The sequence below is a fragment of the Gambusia affinis genome, linkage group LG06 (assembly GCF_019740435.1).
Source record: "Gambusia affinis linkage group LG06, SWU_Gaff_1.0, whole genome shotgun sequence".
In the NCBI taxonomy this organism is placed as follows: Eukaryota; Metazoa; Chordata; class Actinopteri; order Cyprinodontiformes; family Poeciliidae; genus Gambusia; species Gambusia affinis.
The window spans coordinates 24792012-24816219 of record NC_057873.1 but is presented as its reverse complement, the minus strand read 5'-3'; the positions used below and the strand labels follow the sequence as shown (position 1 = coordinate 24816219).

The 24208-nt window shown below is 41.6% G+C and overlaps 1 protein-coding gene across 2 annotated transcripts in view; it reads right to left on the bottom strand.

The window, feature by feature from the left end:
- Positions 1-660: 660 nt before the first annotated feature.
- LOC122833129 (mediator of RNA polymerase II transcription subunit 13-like) overlaps positions 661-24208 on the bottom strand; it is a 28154-nt gene continuing 4606 nt past the window's right edge. Inside the window, exons 3-30 of one of the 2 annotated variants that reach the window (XM_044120451.1) lie at positions 22974-23142; positions 19405-19550; positions 18340-18537; positions 17871-18065; positions 16940-17096; positions 16722-16829; positions 15269-15967; positions 14603-14819; positions 14001-14034; positions 13786-13907; positions 13627-13714; positions 12702-12892; positions 12412-12611; positions 10873-11744; positions 9934-10098; positions 9589-9812; positions 8900-9095; positions 8423-8801; positions 7451-7667; positions 6320-6511; positions 5992-6215; positions 5747-5889; positions 3926-4084; positions 3643-3825; positions 3405-3544; positions 2468-2632; positions 1774-1871; positions 661-1666 (exon numbers count right to left, since the gene is read on the bottom strand). In XM_044120451.1, the coding sequence (XP_043976386.1) occupies positions 1534-1666; positions 1774-1871; positions 2468-2632; positions 3405-3544; positions 3643-3825; positions 3926-4084; positions 5747-5889; positions 5992-6215; positions 6320-6511; positions 7451-7667; positions 8423-8801; positions 8900-9095; positions 9589-9812; positions 9934-10098; positions 10873-11744; positions 12412-12611; positions 12702-12892; positions 13627-13714; positions 13786-13907; positions 14001-14034; positions 14603-14819; positions 15269-15967; positions 16722-16829; positions 16940-17096; positions 17871-18065; positions 18340-18537; positions 19405-19550; positions 22974-23142 (6014 nt within the window). In that variant the 3' untranslated portion in view covers positions 661-1533. The remainder of the gene's footprint in view (positions 1667-1773; positions 1872-2467; positions 2633-3404; positions 3545-3642; positions 3826-3925; positions 4085-5746; positions 5890-5991; positions 6216-6319; positions 6512-7450; positions 7668-8422; positions 8802-8899; positions 9096-9588; positions 9813-9933; positions 10099-10872; positions 11745-12411; positions 12612-12701; positions 12893-13626; positions 13715-13785; positions 13908-14000; positions 14035-14602; positions 14820-15268; positions 15968-16721; positions 16830-16939; positions 17097-17870; positions 18066-18339; positions 18538-19404; positions 19551-22973; positions 23143-24208) is intronic. The other variant, XM_044120452.1, reaches the window with a different exon arrangement.

Sequence of the window (24208 nt, the reverse complement as noted above, 5' to 3'; positions counted from 1 at the left end):
TTTAAGTGAAGGATGCAAATAATTTCATCTTCCTTCCTACTTTTCTGATAAAAACAAAACCTAAAGTGAAATGTGCATTTTGTGAGAAGTGGCTGCCGAATCTTTTTGAGTAAACGAAAATCAAAATCTGAAATGGGCAAAACTAATTTTGGGTGTAATTTTATGTTGTTTTTTTTTTTCTTTTTATTTGAACAAATATTAGTCTGAAAAGTGTGTCCCTTAAGTCAATCAGTTGAGGCCCTGACAGTTTAGGTCTAAATATTTTGCAACCTCTTTCCAGCTTTCCCATCTCTCTGATGTAAATAAGCGTCCCTGATGATAATGTTGCCACTGCCATGTTTCACTGTGGGATCGATGTTTTATCGCCAAAAACAAAATAAAAAAAGATTCTGGGTTGAACTGAAACCCTCATTTTCACGTCTTTTGATTAGTCAGAAAAAAAAAAAAAAAAAAAAAGACGTAAAAATTTTACTCCCACCTCTCATTTCAGTTCCACTTTGCGGCGTTCCATCCTATAAAATACGTCGACAATGTGACAAAATGTGAAAAAGTTCCGGGCAGAATATTTTGGGCAAGGTTCTATAGGTACGACTCATTTTAGTCTCAACGTCCTGCGTTTCTCAGTGAGAGTGAAAAGTGTCAAAAGTCACCAACACGCAGTAAGGTAGACGCACTTTATTCCTAAAACAGAAGCTGCACCATCAGTAGCGGCACACAGGTATATGTACACATATACACACACAATTACCTAAATCTGTTATATAAAATATATAATCTGACAATGTACCTTTAATTCCTCTTCAGAGCTCATTGAGTTACTGTGCGAGAGAGACAGACAGACAGAGAGAAAAGTCTCATCCACTCACTGGGTGGGGGAAAAAAAAAATAAAAAATGCCCAGGCCAGTTTTTAACTTCGTTTTTACAGCATGGCATAAAAAGGGATGCATCCCCCTTTTGAAAAAATAAGATTCTAAAAGCAATCTACAGCAAATTCACTGTAACAGGTGTCTCTCTCTCTCTCTCTCTCGCTCCGTCCTCCAATTGAGAAAAAAAATTACACTTCTTAAACCAATTCCTTTACAGCGAGATGTACACACCCTCTAGGATTTGGAATATATAAAAGATATTAAGCATTAAAAATTCCACATTTAAAAACTTACAATAAATAATATATGCAGGCATTTTATTAAGATAAAATTTCTTAGATTGCAATCTACTGTCATTAAAAAGAAGTTGTTGTATTTTTTTTATTTTTCCTCCTTTACGAAACGTCCCCCGATCATCCAAAATGCTAAAAATGGATTCTTGGCATTTGATTGATTGGGGCGGGACTTTGCCAGGTCGGTGTGTGAAGAAAGACGTATACTGGGAGAAGGGGAGGAGGTGGAGGAAGGAGGAGGAAGAAGAGAGCGCTTTTGCCACGTTTGCTCTCGACGGGAGTGTGAAGTGCGCAAAGGACAAAAAAAAAAAAAAAAAATCCAGAGTCCGTCTTTGTGATTTCTCGGATCAGCAGTTTGATCTCATTAAGACTTTCAGAGCATGTTCATGATGAAGTTGTAGATCTGTGTGAGCACCACGAAGTGAACAGGCAGACAGGAGCGTCGGTCCTGGGTGGCGGGGTTACACGTCAGCCAGGAGAGGGCGTTGTACTGCTCCAAGACAAATCTAAAAAAAAATAAAATAAAATAAATAAAAACAATAAAAATTTAATAAATATCGAGGAGCGACAGATCTCATCGTTCCTCTTTAGAGCGGACGATTTGGTTTGCTACCTGAGCACGTCGGAGGTGTGGTTAGAGTCCAGAGGGTGGGAGTGTTTACTGTGCAGGAGCTCGTCTGATTGGACCGAAGACACCAGGTGCAGAGATGCCTGGGAAAACGGTGCAAGTACAGACCGAGTCATTCATGTCTTCTAATACATAAAACGACCAAAGGTCACGACACCTGAACTTACGTTTAAAAAAACCCCCCAAAACTATTTATTTGAAGTAATCTATTAGTCATGATTAATCAATTATTGAAATGGTCATCAACTAAATTAGTAATCGATTAATCCTTCAGCATACAGACTAAAAAAGGCCATTTGCTGAATCAACACAGAGCAGTAATTAGGTCAAAATTTTACAAATATACATATTTTGCATTTATGATAAAAAAAAAACTTCTACCCAGAAATCCATGATCAAAACGTTCATTAAAGAAATACTGTCATCGCATTGAAGGCAATGCAGAACATTTTTATTCAAATAAGCAATTGATTTGCTTATTTGCATCTTTTAACGCGTTTCGAATATAATATATATAAAAAAAAAAGGTTAAATAAATAAAAATTAGCAAATTTTGCATATTTAAAAAAAACCAAAAAACGATTAATCATCAAAATAATCGATGGAACAATCAATTTCTAAAATAACAACTAGCTGCAGTCCTAATTTGTACTGAAAAGACTAAAGTGAGCATTTGTACCTTGAGGAAGAGCGGACACTGATTCTGGGCTTCGGGACAGGCGGACCAGAACCAGTCGGGCAGCGGCCCGGCCTTCGCCGTGGAGATGAAGTAACCCAGAGCCATGGGCTGCTGCAGGATGCTGAGAGCCTCCTCGTGGGACTCCATCCGATCCGCACCCTGGCCCTGATGGCACAAACACCAACACGTCGACTCACACTGTGCTCAGAGTTTTATTGAACCGTCAGGATCAACACAGAGGCAGCTACTAGATACTGCTGGTTTTCTACTTAAAAAAACCCCCCAAAAAAACAAAAACACAAAACGATGCCATATTGAAGTGACTATTGAAATGAGTCATTTTGGCTTTTAAAATGGACCGAATCACTTTTTTTTCCCCCAGTGTGAAATGATGACATCCAACACTTCAATTTGGAAAAAAAAAAGAAGAAAACTACTCAGTAACAATATGTTGACATAGTGCTGCTCCTGAGTACATTTTGAGCTCATTGAGTACATTTTTCTTTTTTGAGTACTCCATCTCTGCAGAACCCGGGTAAAAACTGATTTAGGAACGGATAAAGGTCGTTATGTAGCTTCTGGAACAATCTTAACCATTAGCCCTACGCCCAATAGTAGGAACTGCGACAGACTGGTGACCTGTCCAGGCTGAACCCCGCCTCTCGCCCGGAACGTTAGCTGGGGATGAACCAGCAACCCTCCCGTCCCCATTAGGGAGAAAGGGTGAATAGAAAATGGATGGATGGATGAGCAATAGTAGGAAAACTGAACTTCCGATCCCAACCACTTCCCAGAGATTATGAGAGCATGTATGTAGATATTGAGCTCTTGTGGATGGGGGAAAATACTCATGAGTTCAGATTTGTTGACCCGGTCTTTTCGTAATAGGCCTCAAATGAAAAACGACATTCATTTCAGACGCTTCGCTTGGCCCGACCTTGCCCGCTTCTCCGTGGTGGTAGTGGTGTCCCGGAGAGTGGACGGGCGAGGTCGTCGGGGAGTTGGGCAGGATGTTGATGAGCTCTGGATCCATGTCGCTGCCAAACAGCTCAAAGAATCCCATCCCCTCGGATCCGTCTGCAAGCGGGGGAGGGGGAGAGAGAGAAACGGTTTGACTCATGGCAACAGAGACGATCTGATGGGACGCCGACGGCTCTTTGAGGGCGGAGGCCTACCGGGGTTGATGTGGTTGAAGCTGATGTCGATGGGCTCCGAGGTGTTAGTGTTGACCTGCACCATGGCCGACGTGGGGAACACCAGGATGTGCGTGCAGGACGTGTCCTGCGGCGTGCTCAGCTGGGACGTCTGCATGTTGAGGGTGGTGCTGCGACCGAACACCGACCCGGTCGACACGGAGTCTGTAACGTCGGCGGATTTATATCCGTTAAAAAACAAAGTAACGGCAGCACTTTTTTTTTTAAAATCGCACTGAGGTAAGTTTAAGACTCATCGTCTCACCTGGCATGATCACAAAGGACCCCTGTGGCTCCATGGCGACCAGACAGGCGCTCAGGATGCTGGGCGTGTCGGCAGCGGAGATGCCGCACATCCCACACGTCTCCTTCAGACGCTTGCTGAGAGACTGCAGGTTTGTCCGACTCAGCAGAATGCTCCAGTCTGAAACATAAACAGAGAAAAATAAATATGCGACCAATGTAAATCACTCAACTTTAACTTACTTTCTAAATAACTTGTGTATAAGAAACCCAACTGTTTGGTTCTAGCATGCAAGTTTGTTGTTTTGTATTGATGTTGGCTAATAATTTCCCCTTATACACACTGGTAGTCGATTTTTTATTTTTTATTTTTAACCCATGACTTTGTTAAATACACTCTAATGAAACCCCTTGTAGAAAAGGCACAAATAAAAGAGAATTTAAGTTGGTATATCGGGACATGTTTATAATTAGAAGCCCTGTTGAGAGAAACACGTTTTATTTACAACTTTTACTAAACTGGGTTTTGTCTTATTGAGATCAAAGATCTCTTTATGAGAGACTTGTAAACGGAGCGGCAACATAAATAATTGATTCAGCACAGATGAGGCAGATCTCATCCATTTAAAACGCACAATGACTAATTTTGAGCAACAAGATCTTGAATCTGAAGCTCAGCTACCAATTTATTCCACGTGTTTGAAGAAGAAAAATTCAATTCTGTCTTTTTTTCCCCCCATTCAGTTTCTACACTGGAGATATGAAATTGCAAAGTGTTCATGGATTGAAGATGGCACATTAAAAGTTTCCATGCTAAAAGACGAGTTGAAGGGGAAGGAATAATAACAAACATGACTTTATTTATATAAAGCAGTAAATGAGGAGCTGAGGAACCAAATGAGGCGTTAAGTATGTAACAAGGAGCTTTACGATGAGTTTCCTCAAGTTACAAATTAAGTCATCTGCTCCCTAGAAGACGATTAAAACAACCACATATTTCAACAAGGATATCGACTATTTGTTTACTTCTTGTTTTTTTCCCCCTGTACATCCTGATCTTTCGGTCTTTGAGGTGTAACAGAACATTTTGTTCAGTCGGCATTTAGCTAAAGCTGTACTTGTTCTCCACCTAAATGTTTAATGGGACCAGGAATGGATGTGCTGCGCAAGACTCGACACCACCTTCTGCATAAAAACAAAAAGTTGCAAATATCTCTTCTGAAACTATTTACGTGAATACAGAATCGTTATGGGCCCAGGACAGAACTCTGAGAGACGGCCATTTTTACTCCAGAGGAAGGCAACGCTGAGGAACTAGAGACTAGTTGATTAAAAAACAAAACAACAAAAAAAAAACAAAACAACCACTATCAAATATCTTTTTAGAAAAACAATAAAGGGGGTCAAAAAGTAGGGATACACGACACGATAAATTGTCCCAGAAGTTGTTGGGATAAACGATAATATTGTTGTCTTTGGCAGCATTTTAAAGTAACATACCAGTGATGACATAATAGTGGTAGAGCTCATTCTCAAAGAACAGTACACTTTAAATTCGACTGAACATTGGAACTTAAACAATAACAGAAATGACAAATAAAATGAATTATGACAAAATTGTCCTTCAAAAAAAAAAAAAAAAAAAAAAGGGACCAGTTGAGACTAAAGCACCAAACTATAAGAATTTTGTCATATAGTTTTGATAGAAAGAGAGAGAAAAAAAATAAATTATGCAAATGATATAAGGTAGATAAACAGATAATATCAGCCCAAACTTTCACATTGGTGCATTCATATCAAAACGCATCAGATCTTAGGTTGGTATTTTCAGAGAACAGCGCACCTCTTAGCTCGCCGTGGCCCATCCTGCCGAGCCGTCCAATCACCACCCTCCACGGTAGTGATGTCACCTGCACCAGGCCGACACACCACTCCCACAGCTTCTGCAGGCCCACTCGTCTGGCAGAGCTCTTTTTCCTGCGAGCCCTGCGGTGAGACAGCAAGTCGTTAGCATCGACTAATCTAGCATCCCCGCTGCGCCGAGATGTACATTTAGTGTTTGCAGAGGGCGCTCACACACACACACACCTGTTGGGAACATCAATACTGATGATGCAGGACTCCAGCAGCTCGCCGTGCTGGTCGGTGCAGGACGCCAGCAGCCAGCGCTGGTCGTGGGACAGGCAGTAGCCGACAAAAAGCACGTTGTACTTCTGCGACGCCTCGCCAAACGTCTCCCCGAGCTCAGTCTGCTTGTCTTTCACCGGGGCCAAAATGAAGGACGGCGTGTACAGACGGAGACACTCCGGCCGCTGCGTAGAGAGATGAGAAGAAGGAGGGAAAAAAAACAAAACAAGCTTTGTTAGTTTCTAAAATCAACAATAGAAGTCTCACACGGAGCCATTAGACCAGTCACCTCCGGGTTCTTGAGGGCCATGTCAAGAGCGAGGCCGGGCCCGAAGCCCGTCAAGGCCTTGAAGTTGGTGGAGTTCGGCAGCGGCCGGCGACACTGGGTGTACACGGAGAAGGCCAACGACTTGAGGTGCTGGCTGTAGATGTGGCGGTCGCCGCTGTGCACCGGCTGCAGCAGGTACTGGCAGGGAACAATCTGAAAGGAATTGGGGGGGAAACAAAAAACAAACAAAGCACACATCTTAGGAACTGTAAACTGGTCTAGGATGAGAGGCACCCCAACCCTTAAACGCAATCAAAAGATTTATGTTGCGTAGGTTACACTTGAGTTAATCATTGATGAAAAACCGATGGCCTTCAACGTCTCGAAAATCGAGATTCACTCAGCAGAAAACTGTAACTACGTACTGATTTACTGAAGGTCTGACTCAATCTACCCAGTAGAAGATGATTTTATTAAAGTTGACATCTTTAAGGTTTCCTGTACCATCACATCACAAGAGAAGACTATGGAAAAAAAAGCACTTTTTGACTCAATATGTTGCCAAACAACCTCTGGCCGATTTACTGCCAAAAATCTTGCAACTGAATACTTCAGTCATTTATAATTTTACAAGCCCATTAACTTTGACTACAATATTTCAGTTTTGGTTCACAAACATTTTTTCCACATCATAATTCCATGTCTTTGGCACTCAAATGAAAACTTGAACATGAAAATTTTCAGTCCTGTTTTGCCAAAGTTTTAAACTATCTGTGCGAAAGTTTCCCATGAATTTACAAGTCAACTAGCGAATCAAAACAAGCGCCAATAATCAACCTCTTACCCCATTTGTGATTTCTGATTATTTACATTATAAACCTTAGAATAAAAAAAAAAAAAAAAAAAATACATTTACTGACATGAGAAATATTAGCACTAAAAGCAAATCTATTTACGTCACTTGTTAATGCTGCTGCCCCAACACTGAAATCATTAGCTCATACAGTCACATCTCTAGTGGGTTAGAATCCCCTCCTGGCATGTTGATGCAACTTTGTGTCACCGTTTAACAAGTGGAAGCACCACCTCAATTAGCCGCCGCTAATCACTCCCCGCGCCCACTCCGACGGCCGCACAGGAAAAGCGCCGCACCTGCACGGAGACGGCGTTTCTGATGTGAGCCGGCAGGAAGGGGAGCATCTCCATGAAGCAGCGCAGCAGGCCCACGGTGTAAGTGCTGGAGTGGACCTCTTTGTCCGCGTTCTCGTAGCTGAAGGGGTCGACGATGTAGACCACGATGGCAGGCGGGTACGAGACGGCGTGGGACTCTCCGTCTGTCGGCTTGCCCACTTTGTCCCTCTCCATTGTGCTGCATGGACAGAGAAACAAAAACCATACTTGAACAAAATGTCAAATTTTTTTTTTAAATATTTCAAAAACAGTAAGTTAGTAGGTAAACCTGTCGCAATAAGCAATTAATCGCATGATAAATTACAATAAATGGTTGTTTTTTTGTTGTAGTTCTTTTCTTTTTTGGATATGTAAAATATCTTCCATTTCCTGTGTGAAGTGTTCTTTACCAATTTTGAGATTCAGAATTGAGCTGAAAGCATTAAATTCGATTAATTATGATCAATCAATTATTGAAGTAATTGTCAACTAATTTATTAATCGATTAATCATTAAATGGAGGATACAGACTCAACCACAAAACAAAATAAAAAAAATAAATAAATAAACAAAAGTTGACTGAGGAATACCCTCAGAGGAGTTATCAAGTCAAAACTGTACAATACATACATTTTACATTTTACATTAAAAAAATCCCTTTTGTAATCATGGTGCACAAATGGTGCAGTTTAGCTTCATTTAATTAAAATTCTGTAAAAGACAAATTATTAAAACAAACAAAAAACATCTAGTATTATGCCCCTTTTGCTATCCAGTTACTCTGTAGATGGAAAAAAAACACAAACAGTGTACAGGATTTTTTCCCCCATTCCATTAATCGATTGATCGTCAACTAAAACAATCGTTTGTTGCAGCCCCAACAGGAACCAGATAAAAATCGGCTTTAGAGAAACCTAGAGCTCAATTAGCCGTAAAATTCGAGCGCCCACGTACCTCTCCTGCGTCTCCGCGGAGACCTGAGGCTGGCTGGATGCGTTGTCACCAGCGCCTTGCGAGTTCGTCTGCGGTCCGTTCTGAGTAGTGCTGCCCTGCAGGCCGCCCGTCCCAAACGGCATGTAGGAACCCGGCTTGCCCGAGGCCATCGCTCCGTTAGTCTGAGAGCCCGATGATGAAGACGAGGACGACAAGGAGGAGGAGGAGGAGGGAGGGGTGCTGTTGACCTGTGCAGGCTGGGAAGAGTTGGTGCTGGTAGTGTTGGCGCTCTGGAGTCCTGAGGAGGGGCTGGAAGAGGTGGAGGTCTGCGGGGCGGGCTTGGTGGGATTACGCTGGGACAAGAGGGAGCTGTCCAATGGCAGCTCAGACAAGTTTGGAGCTGGGAAAAACAAAAAAAAAAAAAAAAAAAATCTTTCAGTTATTACTTTTACAAACTAAAGTGATGGATAAATGTGATGTCATTACTAAATGAATTACCTAAATCATAGCGACACACTTGCGCAAAGAGTTTGAGCTTGTGAAAGGCTTCGTTATTTGATTCCCTGGCAGCCATCTTGAGGAACCAGTCACTGAGGGGCTGCTCCTTCACGCTCCTTCCTTCTGGGGAGCCGACGGTCAGAATCCCCTCTGGGTGGCTCTTACAGATGGGTTTGTGTTGTCCCAGCTGGCATGCCTGGACACAGAATCATAGTGGTTGCATTAAAGGAACTATTATTCGTTTTTTTTTTTTGTTTTTTTTTTTTATGTCTAAAGAGTAAAAAGAATTCTACACATTTTTTTCCCCAAGATGAACTTTAAGTTTTCAGGAGGTGTAAATTTAAATTTGGCAATATTTTTCATTTTGGGACACGCCAACATGAAACAGTGACACCTACTTAAAAATGTACAGATATATCAGAGAAACCTGGAACTGTTTTTGATGCTTTAAGATGAGACAAATTAGCGTGAACGATAAAAAAAATACTCTGTCTCTTAATTGATAAATATTACTAAAGTCTGAAATGTCCTAAAAACAGACAAAACAGGAAAAGAAAATGTAAAAACAGCTTATTAAAAGGAGGAAATTAAAGAAGAAACATCCAGAAAAAATAGGAATAAAACTTAAAAAAAAAAAAGTGAAACCATTTTGACTGAAGGTGGTCAATAGGATTTCTTCCGATGCGCACCTCGTACATGACGCTCAGATCTTTGAAAAAGGTCTTGGCTCCACGGAGCAGCGTCTGGTTTTCCGGGCAGATGACCACATATCCCACGTCCCTCTGGGAGCCGAAAGGATCCAGCAGCAGCTTCTCCCAGTAGGGCAACCCGAAAGGAGACAGCACCACAAAATCGTACTCGTAACCGACCAGAAAGGTCGGGATGGGCAGAGGCTCTGGAGACTCGTCTGTACCTGTACGGAAGCAGGAAGAACAAAATATTACTTGAAAAAGGTTTCAAAACCAACAGTATTATCGTTTACTGCAGTAATTTCTGGAAGGATTTGGCATCTCTTCGAACACGTTTGCACATACCGTACGAGCCTCTCCCTGCCATTTTGTGGAACTGCTGCCAGGTGAGCGGTCCCTGAACGCCCCACGAGCGCACGCCCTTCTTCTGGATGGTGTCCTGAAGCGCCGGCTGCAGGGACAGCAGCACCCGCAGGACGTCCTGAGAGTACAGCTTGCTCATGTCTGCAGCTGCAGGAGGAAGACGGGGGAGGGGAAAAACATGGAGGTTTAAAATTAAATTAAACAGGAGAAGAAAAAAAATTAAAATAAAATAAGAGAGAGGAAGAACGTAGGACTGGGCGATTAATTTCATCAATACATTGATTTTGTGGTTTTTAAAGGTTTAATTTTTGAGAAGATGGTGGGGGCGGGCTTTGATTTCTTTCCACCAATAAACTGGTTTGCTTTGAGTCACCGTCTTTATTTGGTCTTTGAATTTAAGTAAAAATATAAGGGTTAGGCTGAGATATGCATATATTTTAAACAAAAATAAAGTCAGAATGTTCTAAGAATACAGTCATAGCAATATGAAAATATAGTCAAAATAATATGAGAATGAAGTCTTAATATCAGGAGACTATTTATGGTATTCTCATAAAATTAGAAGCCTACAAAGAAAAATAGCTTATTCCACCTTAAAATGGCTTTTTTCTCATAATTTTAAAGGTGTTTTTTTTGTAAAATTACTTATTTTATTCTAATAATATGACTGTATTCTTGTAATTAAACAAAAATTTTCTCCAATACACAGAAGTAATAAAACTAAGTCTCTTTTTCAAAAATATTTTCTGTCATTTGTCATTTCTTTTCTAGAAAGGAAAGCAAAAAGAAAAATTGACAAAAAAAAAAAAAAATTAGATACAAGGTTCTGGTATGTAAAAAAAAAAAAAAAAAGAAAATTTCCTTTTTAAGCCAAACATCGCCCGAGTCGAATGTAAAACGGAACCATAAAACAAAACTCACATTTGCACTTTGGCCACTGATGAAGGCTGGTGCTTTTCACCAGCGTTTCGTCCACTTTGCCTCCTGACATGTTGTCCATGAACTGCCGGCCGTGCTCCAGCGCCATGTAGCAGTCGTTGTAGCAGTCCCTCTCTTCCACTCTGAGGAAGGAGCTGGGGGCGGCGGCGCTCGGCTTGGGCCACTCCACGCCCGCCATGGGCGCCAGCGGGTTGGTGCACTGGTCCTGCAGCAGCAGAATCAGCTCATCTGGCGGCTTCTCCTTCAGACTGCCCCTCAGCTCCTCGAAGCGGCGCTCCGTGTCGCGGCCGGCGTCCGAGCCGCGCCCCACCACGTCCAGCTCGTCCTCCAGGAAGAGCCCCGCCGACTGGCCGAAGCGGCGGTTGGCCACGGCGCTGAAGCCGCAGGTGCACGGGTACTGGTCCTCGCCGTTGTCCTTGAGATAGACGCCCACGTCGGCGCCGCGGATGTTCATGTTGCAGACGCACACGCAGCAGCTGTCGAAGTTGCAGTCCTTGAAGAGGTTCATGACCGACTCGGAGAGGATGAGCGTGACGTAGAGGCTGTGGGCCTCCGGGATGGAGGGCACGGTGGCCGGTTCCACGGAGCTGAGCGGCCGGCAGGTGGAGGGCGTGGACGCCGGCGAGTAGAGGTCAGAGTTCTCGTACTTGAGCGAGCCCTGGACGCTGGAGGGCCCGCGTGGCGTGCGGGGGGTGCGCGGCGTGCGCGGGGTGGGCACGGAGAAGCGCGGCGTGGCCGGAGACGGCAGGATGCCGGGGCCGCTGTTGCTGGGCGGGGCGCTGCCGGGCAGGAAGGGCGTGTTGGTCTGAGGGGTGAAGGGCTGGTTGTAGTCCGGCTCCACGCTGGGGACGTTACTGCCAACACAGTCAGACGGTATAATAATTCAATATTATACGATTTAGACAATTTTACTTAATGTTTTACTGCCAACACAATCAGACGGTCAGAGAAAATCCCCCCCAAGATAAAACGCTAAAACTTTCACGGTGAGTTTTCAAACTTCTCCAGCACCACACTTTGGAGAATAAAACAAAACATATTATCTAAAAAAAAACAAAAAAACAAAACAAACTTAATTCAATATTATACGATTTAATGAATGTTTCCCCCACACACACTAACTGTCTGAAGTCAAATTAGACTGCACCTTTTTTAGCTTGGATACAATTACCAAAATTATTTCTGTTTGCTAAACGTCAGATAATTTAGCAAGAACATTTTTTAGAAACTTTTTTTTTGTAATTTTCTTTGTTTGTTTTTTTACAATGTAATTGAAATTTTGGGATGATTTTTAATTTTTTTTCTCCTTTTGTTTATTTTTTTGTTCTCAGAGCAGTTAGAACATGATGTGTTCGTCTTTTTATTAGGCGTAAAAAACCATCAGTTTTCAACTTCATTACAAAACCAAACCTTGAAAACACCTAAATGAAATTCACGCATTTTCAAGGATTTTCGGCACCCATATGAGCGCTGAGAGGCCCAGAACTTGAAAAACATGCTCATTACGTTACAGACCACTACCTGTCTTTGGTGAGGAGGCTGACAGTCGACACTGGAGGCATCAGCTCCATTTTTCCCATGGTCCAGCTCGGCGTGTACACACAGTCCTCTGGCAGTTTGACAGGCAGCAGACACTGGCTGGGTAGCGTCTTCAGGGGGGCGTACATGGAACAACCGATGACGGACTGACACGTCTCTGGCTTGTAGACGAAGGAGAAATCCTGAAAAAAACGGAAACAGAACCATAAATGCTGGTGCAGTTCCGTTTTATCCGCCCTTGTATTTGCTGCCGGCGGCGTCGGGAGCGCCACCTTTATCTCAGACGGCTTGGGGCTGCAGAATCCCTCCTCCACCTCGATCTTGAAGTGGCTGCTGAGCTGGCTGCTGTCCAGCAGGGCGAGGCCCGCCCCCGTCTCCAGGCCGTCCTTGGTCCCGGAGTTCCCAGGGGAGTAGCCGTTTTGATCCAGAGAGGGCGGGGTGGGATACATCATCATCAGGTCTGCTGAACCCACACAAGCGAAGACATTAATGAGTAAAAACGACAGCGGGGCGACGCACGATGATCGATGCAGCATTGACACTCTTTCCTCCCCCCCTTGTTACAAATAAACTTTAATGCGTTTTATTGGGATCTCATGCGATTGTCTGAGCTTTACCAAAGCAGAGAGCCCTTAATTTGTATTCAGCCCCTTTTATTGTTTTACTGTAAATAAAATACAATGCGACTAATTGCCTCCAAAACCCCCCCACCCTCTTAAAAAACAAAAAAAAAACAAAAAAAAAAATCACACATCTGAGACAGTTTAAAAATATTCCACAGTTCAACCAATCAGAGGGTGTGTGAAAGGAATGAGCGTTAACCTACGTAGACAGGATGCGGGAAGACCGTCCCCAAATCAAATTAGCCGCACGACTTTGGAAAAATTACAGTTCACAGGTTGCTTTCCATTAAGTCTGCTACAAAGCTGCTTTGCAAAGAAGAATGCAAATAATACCAGTTTCTAGTTGCGAAGCGCTAATAGAGAGACACCCTAAAGGTCTTGCAGCTCTGCCTGTTCAGTATCTGATTTTTTTTTCCTCCCCATTTTATTTTTACCACGAACGATTCTCCTACTGCTTTCCAATTGGAAAACAACTTAGTTTCTCACGCAAAATCCCAATACTACGCATTAAAAAATTGGTTGCAGCACCACGACAAAAGGTGAATAAAAAGCACTGAATGCTTCGTCCACATACACGACGACAAGGGATCCAGGCGCTCTGGTTTGGGTTCTTTAAGGTTGGTCTTGTCGTTGTTACCGGCTCCGGCTCTTTTAGATCCAGGCTGAAGAAAAAACAAGCATCAAGCAATTTAAAATGGAATTCTGGAGCGGAGGAGTGCTTCCTCCATCTCACCTCTTGCTCATCTTCGTCAGAGTTAAACATTTTTTCTAGGTCGCTGAAGGACACAACCAAGTCCTCGTCGTGAATGAAGCTGGTCGAGGCTGAAGGTTTGCAGCTCGACTGGCCCTGACCGTCTGCAAAGTGGAACAGATTGCAGGGGAACGTTAAGCAAGGACACTCTGAATACCTCGTTTAGGTGAATGTTCAGTCGTAGGACTCTTTCTCACCATCTGAAGAAGTCACCGTTCCTCCATCGTCCAACTGAATCGAAAAAAAAAAGACAAAAATTGTGAGAATGATTCAACTTGCCAACATCGGTGCAGGTTGATAGACCCTTCATTTATTATCTTTACGTTTGTTATCATTTTTACACTTTCATGATGTGTTATGGCTAAATCTGCACATGAACATTTACACCTGTTATTCACAGAGTCTGTTGAAAATCCCACTGTTCCGGCTAATGGTAGCAGATATCCATGACAACAGATTAAGAGGCACGATATATCAAAACTAACATCGGCATCGGTTCACATTAATAGTTTTAACATAAAACCGGTCCAATATTTATTTCCGCTTGCTTCTGGAGGCAGAGTGGAGGTTAGTGGTGTCGTATTTGCTCTGTAATATGACAGTGATGCAGCAAAGGATTGTGGGTAGTTTAAAGCAGAGAAGCAGTGGTGAAGACAGCGATTTGGTCATTTTTCATCAAGTTTTCAAAAGGGTAGTAAAACACCTATATATGAAATCAGCAAATATCAGTTATTGATATTGGCACAAATTTTCAGATCGGTGCATTCCCCAACAACCCAGATAGGATCGATGGACCCACCTTCTGCTTCTTGTTGCCGTCCTTCTCAGGTCCGACCTTGTCCCTCTTCTCTGTAATGCTGAACTCGTCGTCTCCGTCTACGAAGGCGTACGGGTCGGACTCGTCGCCATGCTCGCCGTCGCCCGCGGAGGAGCCGAGATGGCTGTTCCTCCGCTGAGCGTAGGTCCTGACCAGCTCCTGCGACACTTTGAGGGGATGTGAGCAGTTGCACATCAGCCTGAGAAGAGAGGAACCGGGAGGATAAGCACAGGCCTTCTGGAAGTTTCAGCAAGTCACATTTAAGACTTTTAAGACCTTTTTTTTAATGCCAACGAGTTCAATTTAAGACTGGAAAAACAAATATGGGGAATCGTTGGCGGATGATGCGGGATTACAATCAATAGCAGCAAATATGGACATTTCTGCTGTGCATTTGTGGCTCTTGGCAGCAGCTTTGTGCTTCTCACACTGCATATGGCTCTCTACATATTCGAGAACGTGTGAGATTAAAAAGCCCTGCAACAACACATTTGATAAGTTCATGTTTTTTAGTAATCCAAGACATTTTAAAGCCTTAACTTTAGATATATAAGTTTAAGATTGAAGACTCCTTAAGGATGCACAGACACTCTATTTTGATCTGGTTCAATGCGCACGAAGAGAAGAAGAAGAAGTAGTAAGGCTTACTCTGTGACGGACACCACCGTTTCCGAACCTCCTGACGAATCATCTCGTATTTTATCCACAGGTAACTGTGGCGTCAAGAAGTTGGAGGTTTTCTTCCTGGGCAGGTTGAAGTACTTCCAGGGGTTGTGAGTGGAGTCTTCTCTGGGATTTATCGCCGAACCAATAAACACCGTGGGCTCAAAGGTCTCGTTGTAGTTTGAGGGGTAGGCCGCGCTGTCCGGCTGCGGCTCCTCCGTCGAGCTCTTCTGAGGCATCAGGCAGGGCTCCACGGAAGGCGGGTAGAACGCCTGGTGAATGGGTGTAGAAGAATTCTTGGCGCCGCCTGGCGTCAGCTCACCATCGATGTGGTCGCAGGGACGCGGGCTGAGAGGAGGGGGCGGCGGCGAGCCGACGAGGTCCGCGGGAGGGTCGTGCGCGTGCAGGGAAGGGGCTTTGGGCGGCGCCGTGTCCGCGTGGTGCAAGCTGGGATACGAGCCCTCCTCCTGCGGCCTCGGGCAAAGTCTCTGGGACTGCGGCTCCATGGACTGCTCCTCGCTCACCGAGTTGCGGTGGTGGAAGGGCGTCTGCGGCCTCCGTTGCTGCTTCTCGCCCTTCTCCAGCTTCTCAGCCAGCTTGTGCTTGGCGGCGGTCTGAGGCGGCTGGCCCGAAGACGGCGGGTGTCCTGAGGTGCTGCTGGATCGCTGCTTCTGGTTTTTAGGCCTGCGTAGACAAAATAAAATACATCAATAGTTTATTTATGGTCGACCAGAATAGAACAACTTTAACCTTGAACAACTAATAAGTAGCTAGCTGGAAACTAAAAATTACAACCTTTTTCTGATCAATAAATGCACCATAAAACCTACAGTGCTTAGGCTGGATGTTGTTATTGAGGGTACAAAACTAAATCTAGATCTGCAACTAACAATTATTTTTTGTAATTGATTATTCTGACGATTAATCAAATAAAAAATAAAAAATAAAAAAAGCAAAACATTGGGGCATTCTGCAGATTTTCACTTAAACTTATTTATTACTTATAAATAAACTTATTTTTTATATTATATTAAAATATAAAAAAAGAATTATTTTTTTAAACAAAAAATAAGAATTGTTTAGCCAAAAAAAGTAATAACACAAAATTTCACAAATGTTCGTTTTTTTTATTTTTTTACAGAATTTGAAGCAGATGAAGCTAAATTTAGTCTTAAATGCAAAACCTCGGCCTCTTTACTGCTCTGAATATTTTATTATATGTGTACTATATCATTCGCCGGTTATTTCAATAATCGATTAATCACGATTAATTGTTTCAGCAGTAACTAAAAGCTTAATACTTAAAATGGTATAATTTTTACACAAGCGATCATTCAGGCTGTAAGAGAGAAAAATCCAAAACATGCAACAGGAAGGCTAAACGGTACCTCTGTTTGAAATGAATAAATAAAAAGCGAGAGGTAAATGTTTTTCCTACCTCGAGCAATTGCACGACGGCCTGTGAGTTGGTTCCACAAAATCCCAGAATCCGCTTCTGTCCGGTTCCTCCTCGCAGGTTCCATTCGTCAAGGTTGTAAACTTCCTCCTGGTAATCGGAGCGGAGCCACATTTTCAGCAAAGTCAGGACAAAAAGAAAATAAATCAGCTGGGAGACGTTCGTTCCCTTTACAGAGAGTTGATGGCAAGAAAACGTACTTGTTCCCTGCTCGGTTTATGTTGTACTCCTGCCACACGGTTTTCACCATCTGGCTGGAAAGCCTGCGGGGGATTTTTCCGCCGTGAAGAGTGTTGTTAGAGCTGTAGCAATCAGACCCTGAAGACATCTTCAGCCATCTCTGGGCAGGCTGATAGTCTAGTGGAAGGGGGGAAAAAAATTAAAAAAAATAAAAGCAACAATCTTAACCTGGAGAAATTTTGCTTAAAAAGAGCCTAGAGACACGTTGCAAAAGAAAAACTAACGCAGAAAAATCGAACAACAAGTCAAAACCACTTGTTTCTTTGTTTTTCTTTGTCTTTGGCCACTATGCTGTATAATGACCCATTGCCATAGCAACTGACTGACAACAGCTCCATTAGTGTGTCAGGATTCAACGCCAGAACACACAGAAATATTTTCCGCACAAACCGAACATTCAGTCCATTAGTCTGATGTTTTCAGGTTTGATGTTTATTTTGCGATTCCTATTAAGTGATTGTTTGAACACATCGGTGGTTGATCAGATAATTTAAATACCTGCTCTACTGATGATCTGTCAAGAGTTGATGTGTGGGTTTGCCTTTGTATTCTTTTACTGAACCAAAACCCACCAAATTCCACAGCACATCTACATGCTTAAGGTTGTCAAAGTCAAGCTAGCATCACTTCCCTCTCCCTCGCTGTTTTTTTTCCCCTTTATTAAAACTTTTTCCTGACCTCGTCATCTCGTTGTTATAGTGTTGACAATTAGTAGAAAAGCACTGTATGCCCTTTCCTTTTATACATCATGTGTACATGTAAAACTTAGCGCGTTACGGTGACAACTTGACAGCTAAAACCCAATGCTAGCAATCCTCGCAGTGTAGTGTTTTTGCCCTCCAGTGCGAACGCGCACATGTGACGTCTATGTGATCGAGACGTGAGCCGAACCTGTGTGGGCTTCTTCTGGCGACGTGGGAGGAGTCAGAGTGACCGAGGACATGGCCGGGTCTCTGTGAGCCGCCTGACCCTGGTGAGCGCCGCTCTGCATTCCCGGAGTGTTGGCCGAACCCTGGGGCACCACGGCGGGGAGCTCCGACAGGGGGAGCAGCACCAGGCAGGAGGGATACACCATCCTGACTCCGGCTGGAAGCAAGCACATTTACCCTTTTTGTTTTAAAAAAGAAAAACTTACTGACGTAAGGTGCTTGAATGGAGTTAAGTCGTCCATCAACATCATTTGATTTTCTTAAAGACGTGCTAAAAAGTCCAAGTTTGAACACATTTATTTTCAAATTTCTTTTCCAACTTTTTAAAGTCTTTACAAAAAACTAAGTCACTGTAAAAAGTTTTTCTGCGTCTTACCTGCTTCCATTCCTGCCGCCCATCGGCGCCTTATTAAATAATTCTAAAACCTTACCGACAAGGACCTCCACCGCAGCCAGGGAGTCATCCTCCCAGTCTGCATCCTCCATCTTGTCTTCTGGGACCTCCTTCAGATTGGGGCAGATGGGATAAAACTGCCTCCACTCCTCTATGAGCTTCTGCGTTGGGTGATCTGACATCTTGAAAGCTTGACTGGTGAGCGTCCCGTTCAGGCCGTACGGGCTGAGGATGACTGCGGATGGCGAAGATTCACAACACGTTTAAGATTCTCATTTTGAAATGACATATTTCACTTCAGGCTCAAATTTCTAGACGTTTCTCAGACGTTTTACAACGTCCTGAATTTCTGTGTACAAAATATTGCTGTAGTTGGGGTGTGTTATTGCCACAAATATCAAAATAACACAATTTATCTAATTCTCATTTAAGAAGTAGGTCATTTTGAAATGATTTTGAACATTTACGCAGATTCTGCAATGAGGTAAACGGCCTACTAAAGTCAATATAAAACAATATTTAAGATTGAATTCAATTAATTGTGATTATATATTTTTAAACCAGTTGGAATTTTTTTTTAAACAGATAAACTTCAATAATTTCTTCTCAGAAGTGATTACTAAAATCTACCTAAATTAAAAAAAAAAAAAAAAACTAGTAAATTTTATAAGTTGCAAATGTAGAATACTTCTGTTAAAAACAAAAAGTTAGTGGTTTTGTTTGGCAAAGCAGGACTTTAATGCACTTTAAACTTTAGGCACTTTTAAAACCTTTAGAAACAGTCAAAAGAGACTTTATGAATTTGTATAATAACCATGTCTTAATGCCTTAACATGTATGAAGAGCAAAAAAAAAAAAACAACAGTTTTTTTTTAATCTCTGTATAACATTTTTTTTTTAAACCTCATTGACAGACAATCAACTGACCAAAAAATGGGACCCTTAAAACTTTCAAGAATTCTAATTTCTATTTTTGAAAATAATTAAAAGTGATTTTAAAAAAATGATTCATTACTACAGAATATTACACTTAAGTTCCAAACATTTCCAGAGTATGTGCAAACCATGTAAATAAAACATAAACCTTTGACTCTGCTCCCACCTTGCAGGGGGCTGGAGCTCTGCTGGGCGAGGCTGAGATGCTCCTCGCCGAGTCTCTGAAGAGGCTGATGTTGGGCAATCTCCACGCTCGTGCAGACGTTGCTGTCGCCATGGACGAAGAAAGTGAAGGCGCAGGACAGATGCTCGCTGCAAAGCGAAACAAAGGTAAAGGAAACATCAACATTTAGAAATGGGAGCCAACAAATATGGAAAACGTCAGTTCTCTGAACAAGGGACCAGAAGCTAAACATCTAATAATCACTTGTTTCATCGGGAAATTGTAATTTAAAATGTATAAAATGAAGGTTTCCTCGCTTGTTTTTGGATTGAATTAATGTTAATAACGTATTAATCGTCTAGAGATTGTAATTAAGAATTAATTTTAATCACAATAGCCTCTGAAGAATGACTGGCAGGCCAAATAATTAACTACTCCATTATTCTTTAAATAATTTCAAACTAAGACCTACTATTTTTGGTCTTTAAAAATGTCAAACAGATTAAAATTGAATAAAATTGTTTTTTTTTTAAAAAGTCAGGAACTATTATACAAGTACAAAAACATACAAAATCTTGCAAGGTATTTATCTCTTGGATTTAAAACTACAACTTCTATCAAAGAACATTTATAGGATTTAGGGGGGAAAATGAGAATTGGTCACAATCGGGATCAACAGCTCAGGCCTCAAGGAATAATGTCCAATAAAATAACTGTTTTGTTAATTTCAATGACTTTAATCTGTGTATAAACGCCTTGATACTAAAGGTAACGAGACCAACTTGATCTCAATTCGAAGCCTGCATAACTCCCCACACTCGCTTAAATTATTCACCAAATCTTCCTGCAGAAATGAGCCAAAAATAAACATGGGAAGTGATTGTAAGCCTTAAATATTACATGTGCATTTCCTGACCGTCTAGAAATCTAGAAAATGCACCGAAATAGTATTTGTTGACACGGCTGCGGTAAAACCACAGTGCCCACTCAGCATTTTCCAAAGACTCGCATGTTTACCAGCTAGAGAGGGCTGGCGACAGCGAGGCTAACACACAAACACACTTCTGTGAAAAGGAGCCGCTGCGCGTTTGTTGAAGAGTTGATGTAAGAGTGTTGTGATCGCTTTAAATAGGGAGGGGAGGGAAAAAAAAAAGAAAGAAAGAAAAGTAAAAGGCTCTTAAAGGTGATCACAAGTGAATGGTAAATCACACTCTCTTATACACAGCAGCTCTTTGAAATAGCTGCTGAAACACATCCCTGAAATCAAAGAGAGCTGCCAGATGGAGCCGGAGCGACGGGCCGCGCTTCAAACACACAAGTCACATGAGCCCAGCCAAAACGGAGGGCTCAAATTAGCTCGTCAGGAAACTCTAGGGCTCCCCTGGCCCTTGTTTGAGAGCAGACACTAAATCTATTCTAGCACACTTACAGGAAAAAAAACACCACCGCACAACCAACGAAAAAAAAACAAAAAACAAAAAAAAAAAACTCCCACAGCTCTGCATAACTATTTCAGATCATCTAGTTGCTTATATGCTTTTTGTTTGCCTCAAGCTTTCACTTTTATGACAAACAGAAGACTTTGATCAACATTTTTGTTTGAGGATTTTGATGATGGCATTTGACGAAATGCAATGTTTACTGCTCGTTCAGCGACTGTATGATGTTTTTATGATGCAAAACCACTTTGAACTGCTTGACGTTTGACCTCAGAAGGATCTCAGGGACCTCAAACACATTCATGTAGTGATATGTAAATTATCCAAAATCATTTCAGATTTATCACAAAGCCAGTTGGAAATCTGAATCAAGTTGAACTAACCCCAAATTCAGAAACTAAAATAAATCTAATCTTGACTTACAAGACATAATCTCTTATTAAATGCATCAATAAAGGAATAAAAATAAGCATATATAACATTTGTTCACCTAAGAAACAACACATAAGACATTTGGGAGACAACAGATATTCAAGCTAGCAGTCTGACATCTATGAAAGCTATCAGGGAAAATCTGACCTCAGAAATCAAACAGAATCTCTTGTTGTTATTATTATTATTTTTAGAGTTGGTGCTGTACACTCGCAAATTAAAACCTTAAAACTTGTTTGTATAAAAGCATTTAAAATTTCAGAACTAGAAACTCCTACTATCTTTTGTTTACAAATGCATCACACAACACCAAGAACTTTGACACACATGCTTGAGTTTAATGCTTTGACACATTAATGGCTTTCTGGTCATTTTCTAATCCTGAGCTGGATTTAAAACTAACACCTCTATGCAACACGTTTTCTTTTTAGGTCTTTTAGTCACTTTAATAAATTAAAAAAACAAAACATAATCAGAATCCAGTCAAAAATTGCAATTAGTAAGCCATGAACAAAACCTGAAAATCAGTACTGGCCAAATAAAAGCTATGTGGTGTACCTCAAAAGCCAGCAAAAAAAAAAAAAAAGTATTTTGGGTGGCACTATATATTGCATTTCTCCTTTAATTTGACCACAAAATCAGTCTAACTCTAGAAAATTTCACAACTTAAGAAAAAGTTACATATTTCACTAAGTTACAGCTGGTAAAATGCATATTAGTATTAACCGAAAGATGCGGGCGAGCCGCAGACAGCTGGGAATCTCTCCTCGTATTTGACTAAGACATGCAGGTTTGCATTAATCTTTGCCGTTTTTGAAAGGTAACGTCTCATAACTAGAAACCAATATTCTAATAATAGCCATGCCAGTTTCAGCAGCACGTCTCCAGCTGAATCCCAAAAGAGAATTTTTAATCATTAAAAGGATGTGAAAGGCCACCGACTGTTGAGCCAACTTTCAACCACAACTTTCACAACATCTGCTAAGAAAAACTTCCCTCTGCTTTAAAAAAAACAAAAAACTTTTCTGTTACAAAAAGAAACATTAGCAGAGTCTTGCATGCTGAAAATCTGAAATTAGACCCAAACAGAAATTGCAGACTAAAATTTGCCACGACTGCAAAAACGTAACTGCAGTTGCCAAGCTTCTGCCTCACAAAGCACCTCAAACCCCCACGGGGCTCCTTCAGACTAGCCAGCAGCAATTAGGAAGGGTTAATAGAGGAGCAATGTTGCGGTGACTTCCTCAAAGAAAGGCCAGGAGTTCTTTTAAGCAATATTTGATATATGTAACATTTTTATAAAAACTGAAGTTTACATAGGTACTTTATTGTGCAATAAAATGTTACCATGTGCCTGAAAAGCACATAACACTGCCCCTTTAAAAAATTTTACATTTTAACTTGAAATGTCTCATGCCAGTGAAAAGGACCTTCACAGAGAAACTATGTTAAAATCAAACTCTTAAAACATATTAGACCTCTAACCCTTTTGAGTTGTTCCATTTGAATAAAACTTGCACTTAAAAAAAAAAAAAAAACCTTCACATGCTTTTTATTTTCTTAACCCAACACTCAAAAGTGCTTTAAGTTAGAATTAAATATTACTTTAGCCAGAGACATTTTTCATAAAGCAGAATTCAACTCATTTGTGCTCTTAGCACCATTTTTTTTGAACCACTGCCGGATTTGATCGATGCCTACCTCTTATTGATGATCTTCTCCTCCTTTTGGTATGGCTTGACGAACCACTTGCCGATGCGAACGAAGCCGCGGTTCATGAGGCAGCGCTCCAGCAGGTTGTGAATGGCTTTGAAGAGGAGCGTCCGGCACTCGTAGGACAGGCCGCTCTCCCACTCGCCATCCTCCTCGCCTGAAACAACGCACAGGTCATGACTGTTAAACGTAAAATATGTCAGAAACTTGCCAACATTATTCGGTTTCCAAACTAAATGGGACCACTAAGGCGATTTCATTTATAAAAAGGTTTGGTATTGTGCCAAGAAAGCAGCTGTGAATCAGAAATTGATTATTTTTAGCTGGACTTGCTTTGGCCGGAGAGCGTTTGGTCTGAAACTCAACAATCTGATCAGTCCATCAGTGAACACACAGTGCCTAGGTGCTAATAGGTCTCACTGGCTGCAGCACTCTTTGGTGTAGAAGTTGTTACAGTGAGAAGAAGACTCAAAGTGAGCTATTTTCAGTTTCTGAGAGGTTTTTCACAAAGTCACAAAAGGTGTGAAAGGTTACTTGAAATGGAAACTGAAGGCCCATTTCCTCAACCTGCCACAACAGAAAGCTAGACTTAAGCAGGTGTCAGTCATTTCACTGCTTTGCAGTCTGTACTTTTACATTTACAAAAGGAAACCGCCAGCTAACTCATGTCAATTCATACCAACTTCAGGGACATGATCTCAAAATTACAAAACAGTAAACTGACCTGGACTACACTTCTGTAGCTAACAGGAAAGCTAAATATCATCCGACAACGTTGGTCTGTTTTATCCTTTTGAGCATCTAGAAACCTCTCTTAATGTAATCTCCTTATGACAGCAAAGAGGTTTTTTTTCCCCTTTATAAGCTGTTGGATCCAACCGTTTTGGGTCTGAATGTAGCCATGTATCCCACTGATTCTACAAACACATGTGTTTTAAGTGCTATATTCAAATTGACCTCTTAATAGCAAAAACATATATTTTTTAATAACTTGCATACGCAAGTTTAGATAGACAGGGCTCCGTTGTGTGATGCTGCTTATTCTTCAAACATAAATATTCATCATTTATGAAATCAGAAAAAAAAAAAGTCATGAATGGTGTAAATTATAGAAAACAAATTTTGAGATTAGAAAACAGACTACAAACCTTTCATCTGAGCATGTCTATTCTTTGTATTTAAATTTTTAGTAAGATTGAAACACATCCATGTCTATAGAAAGA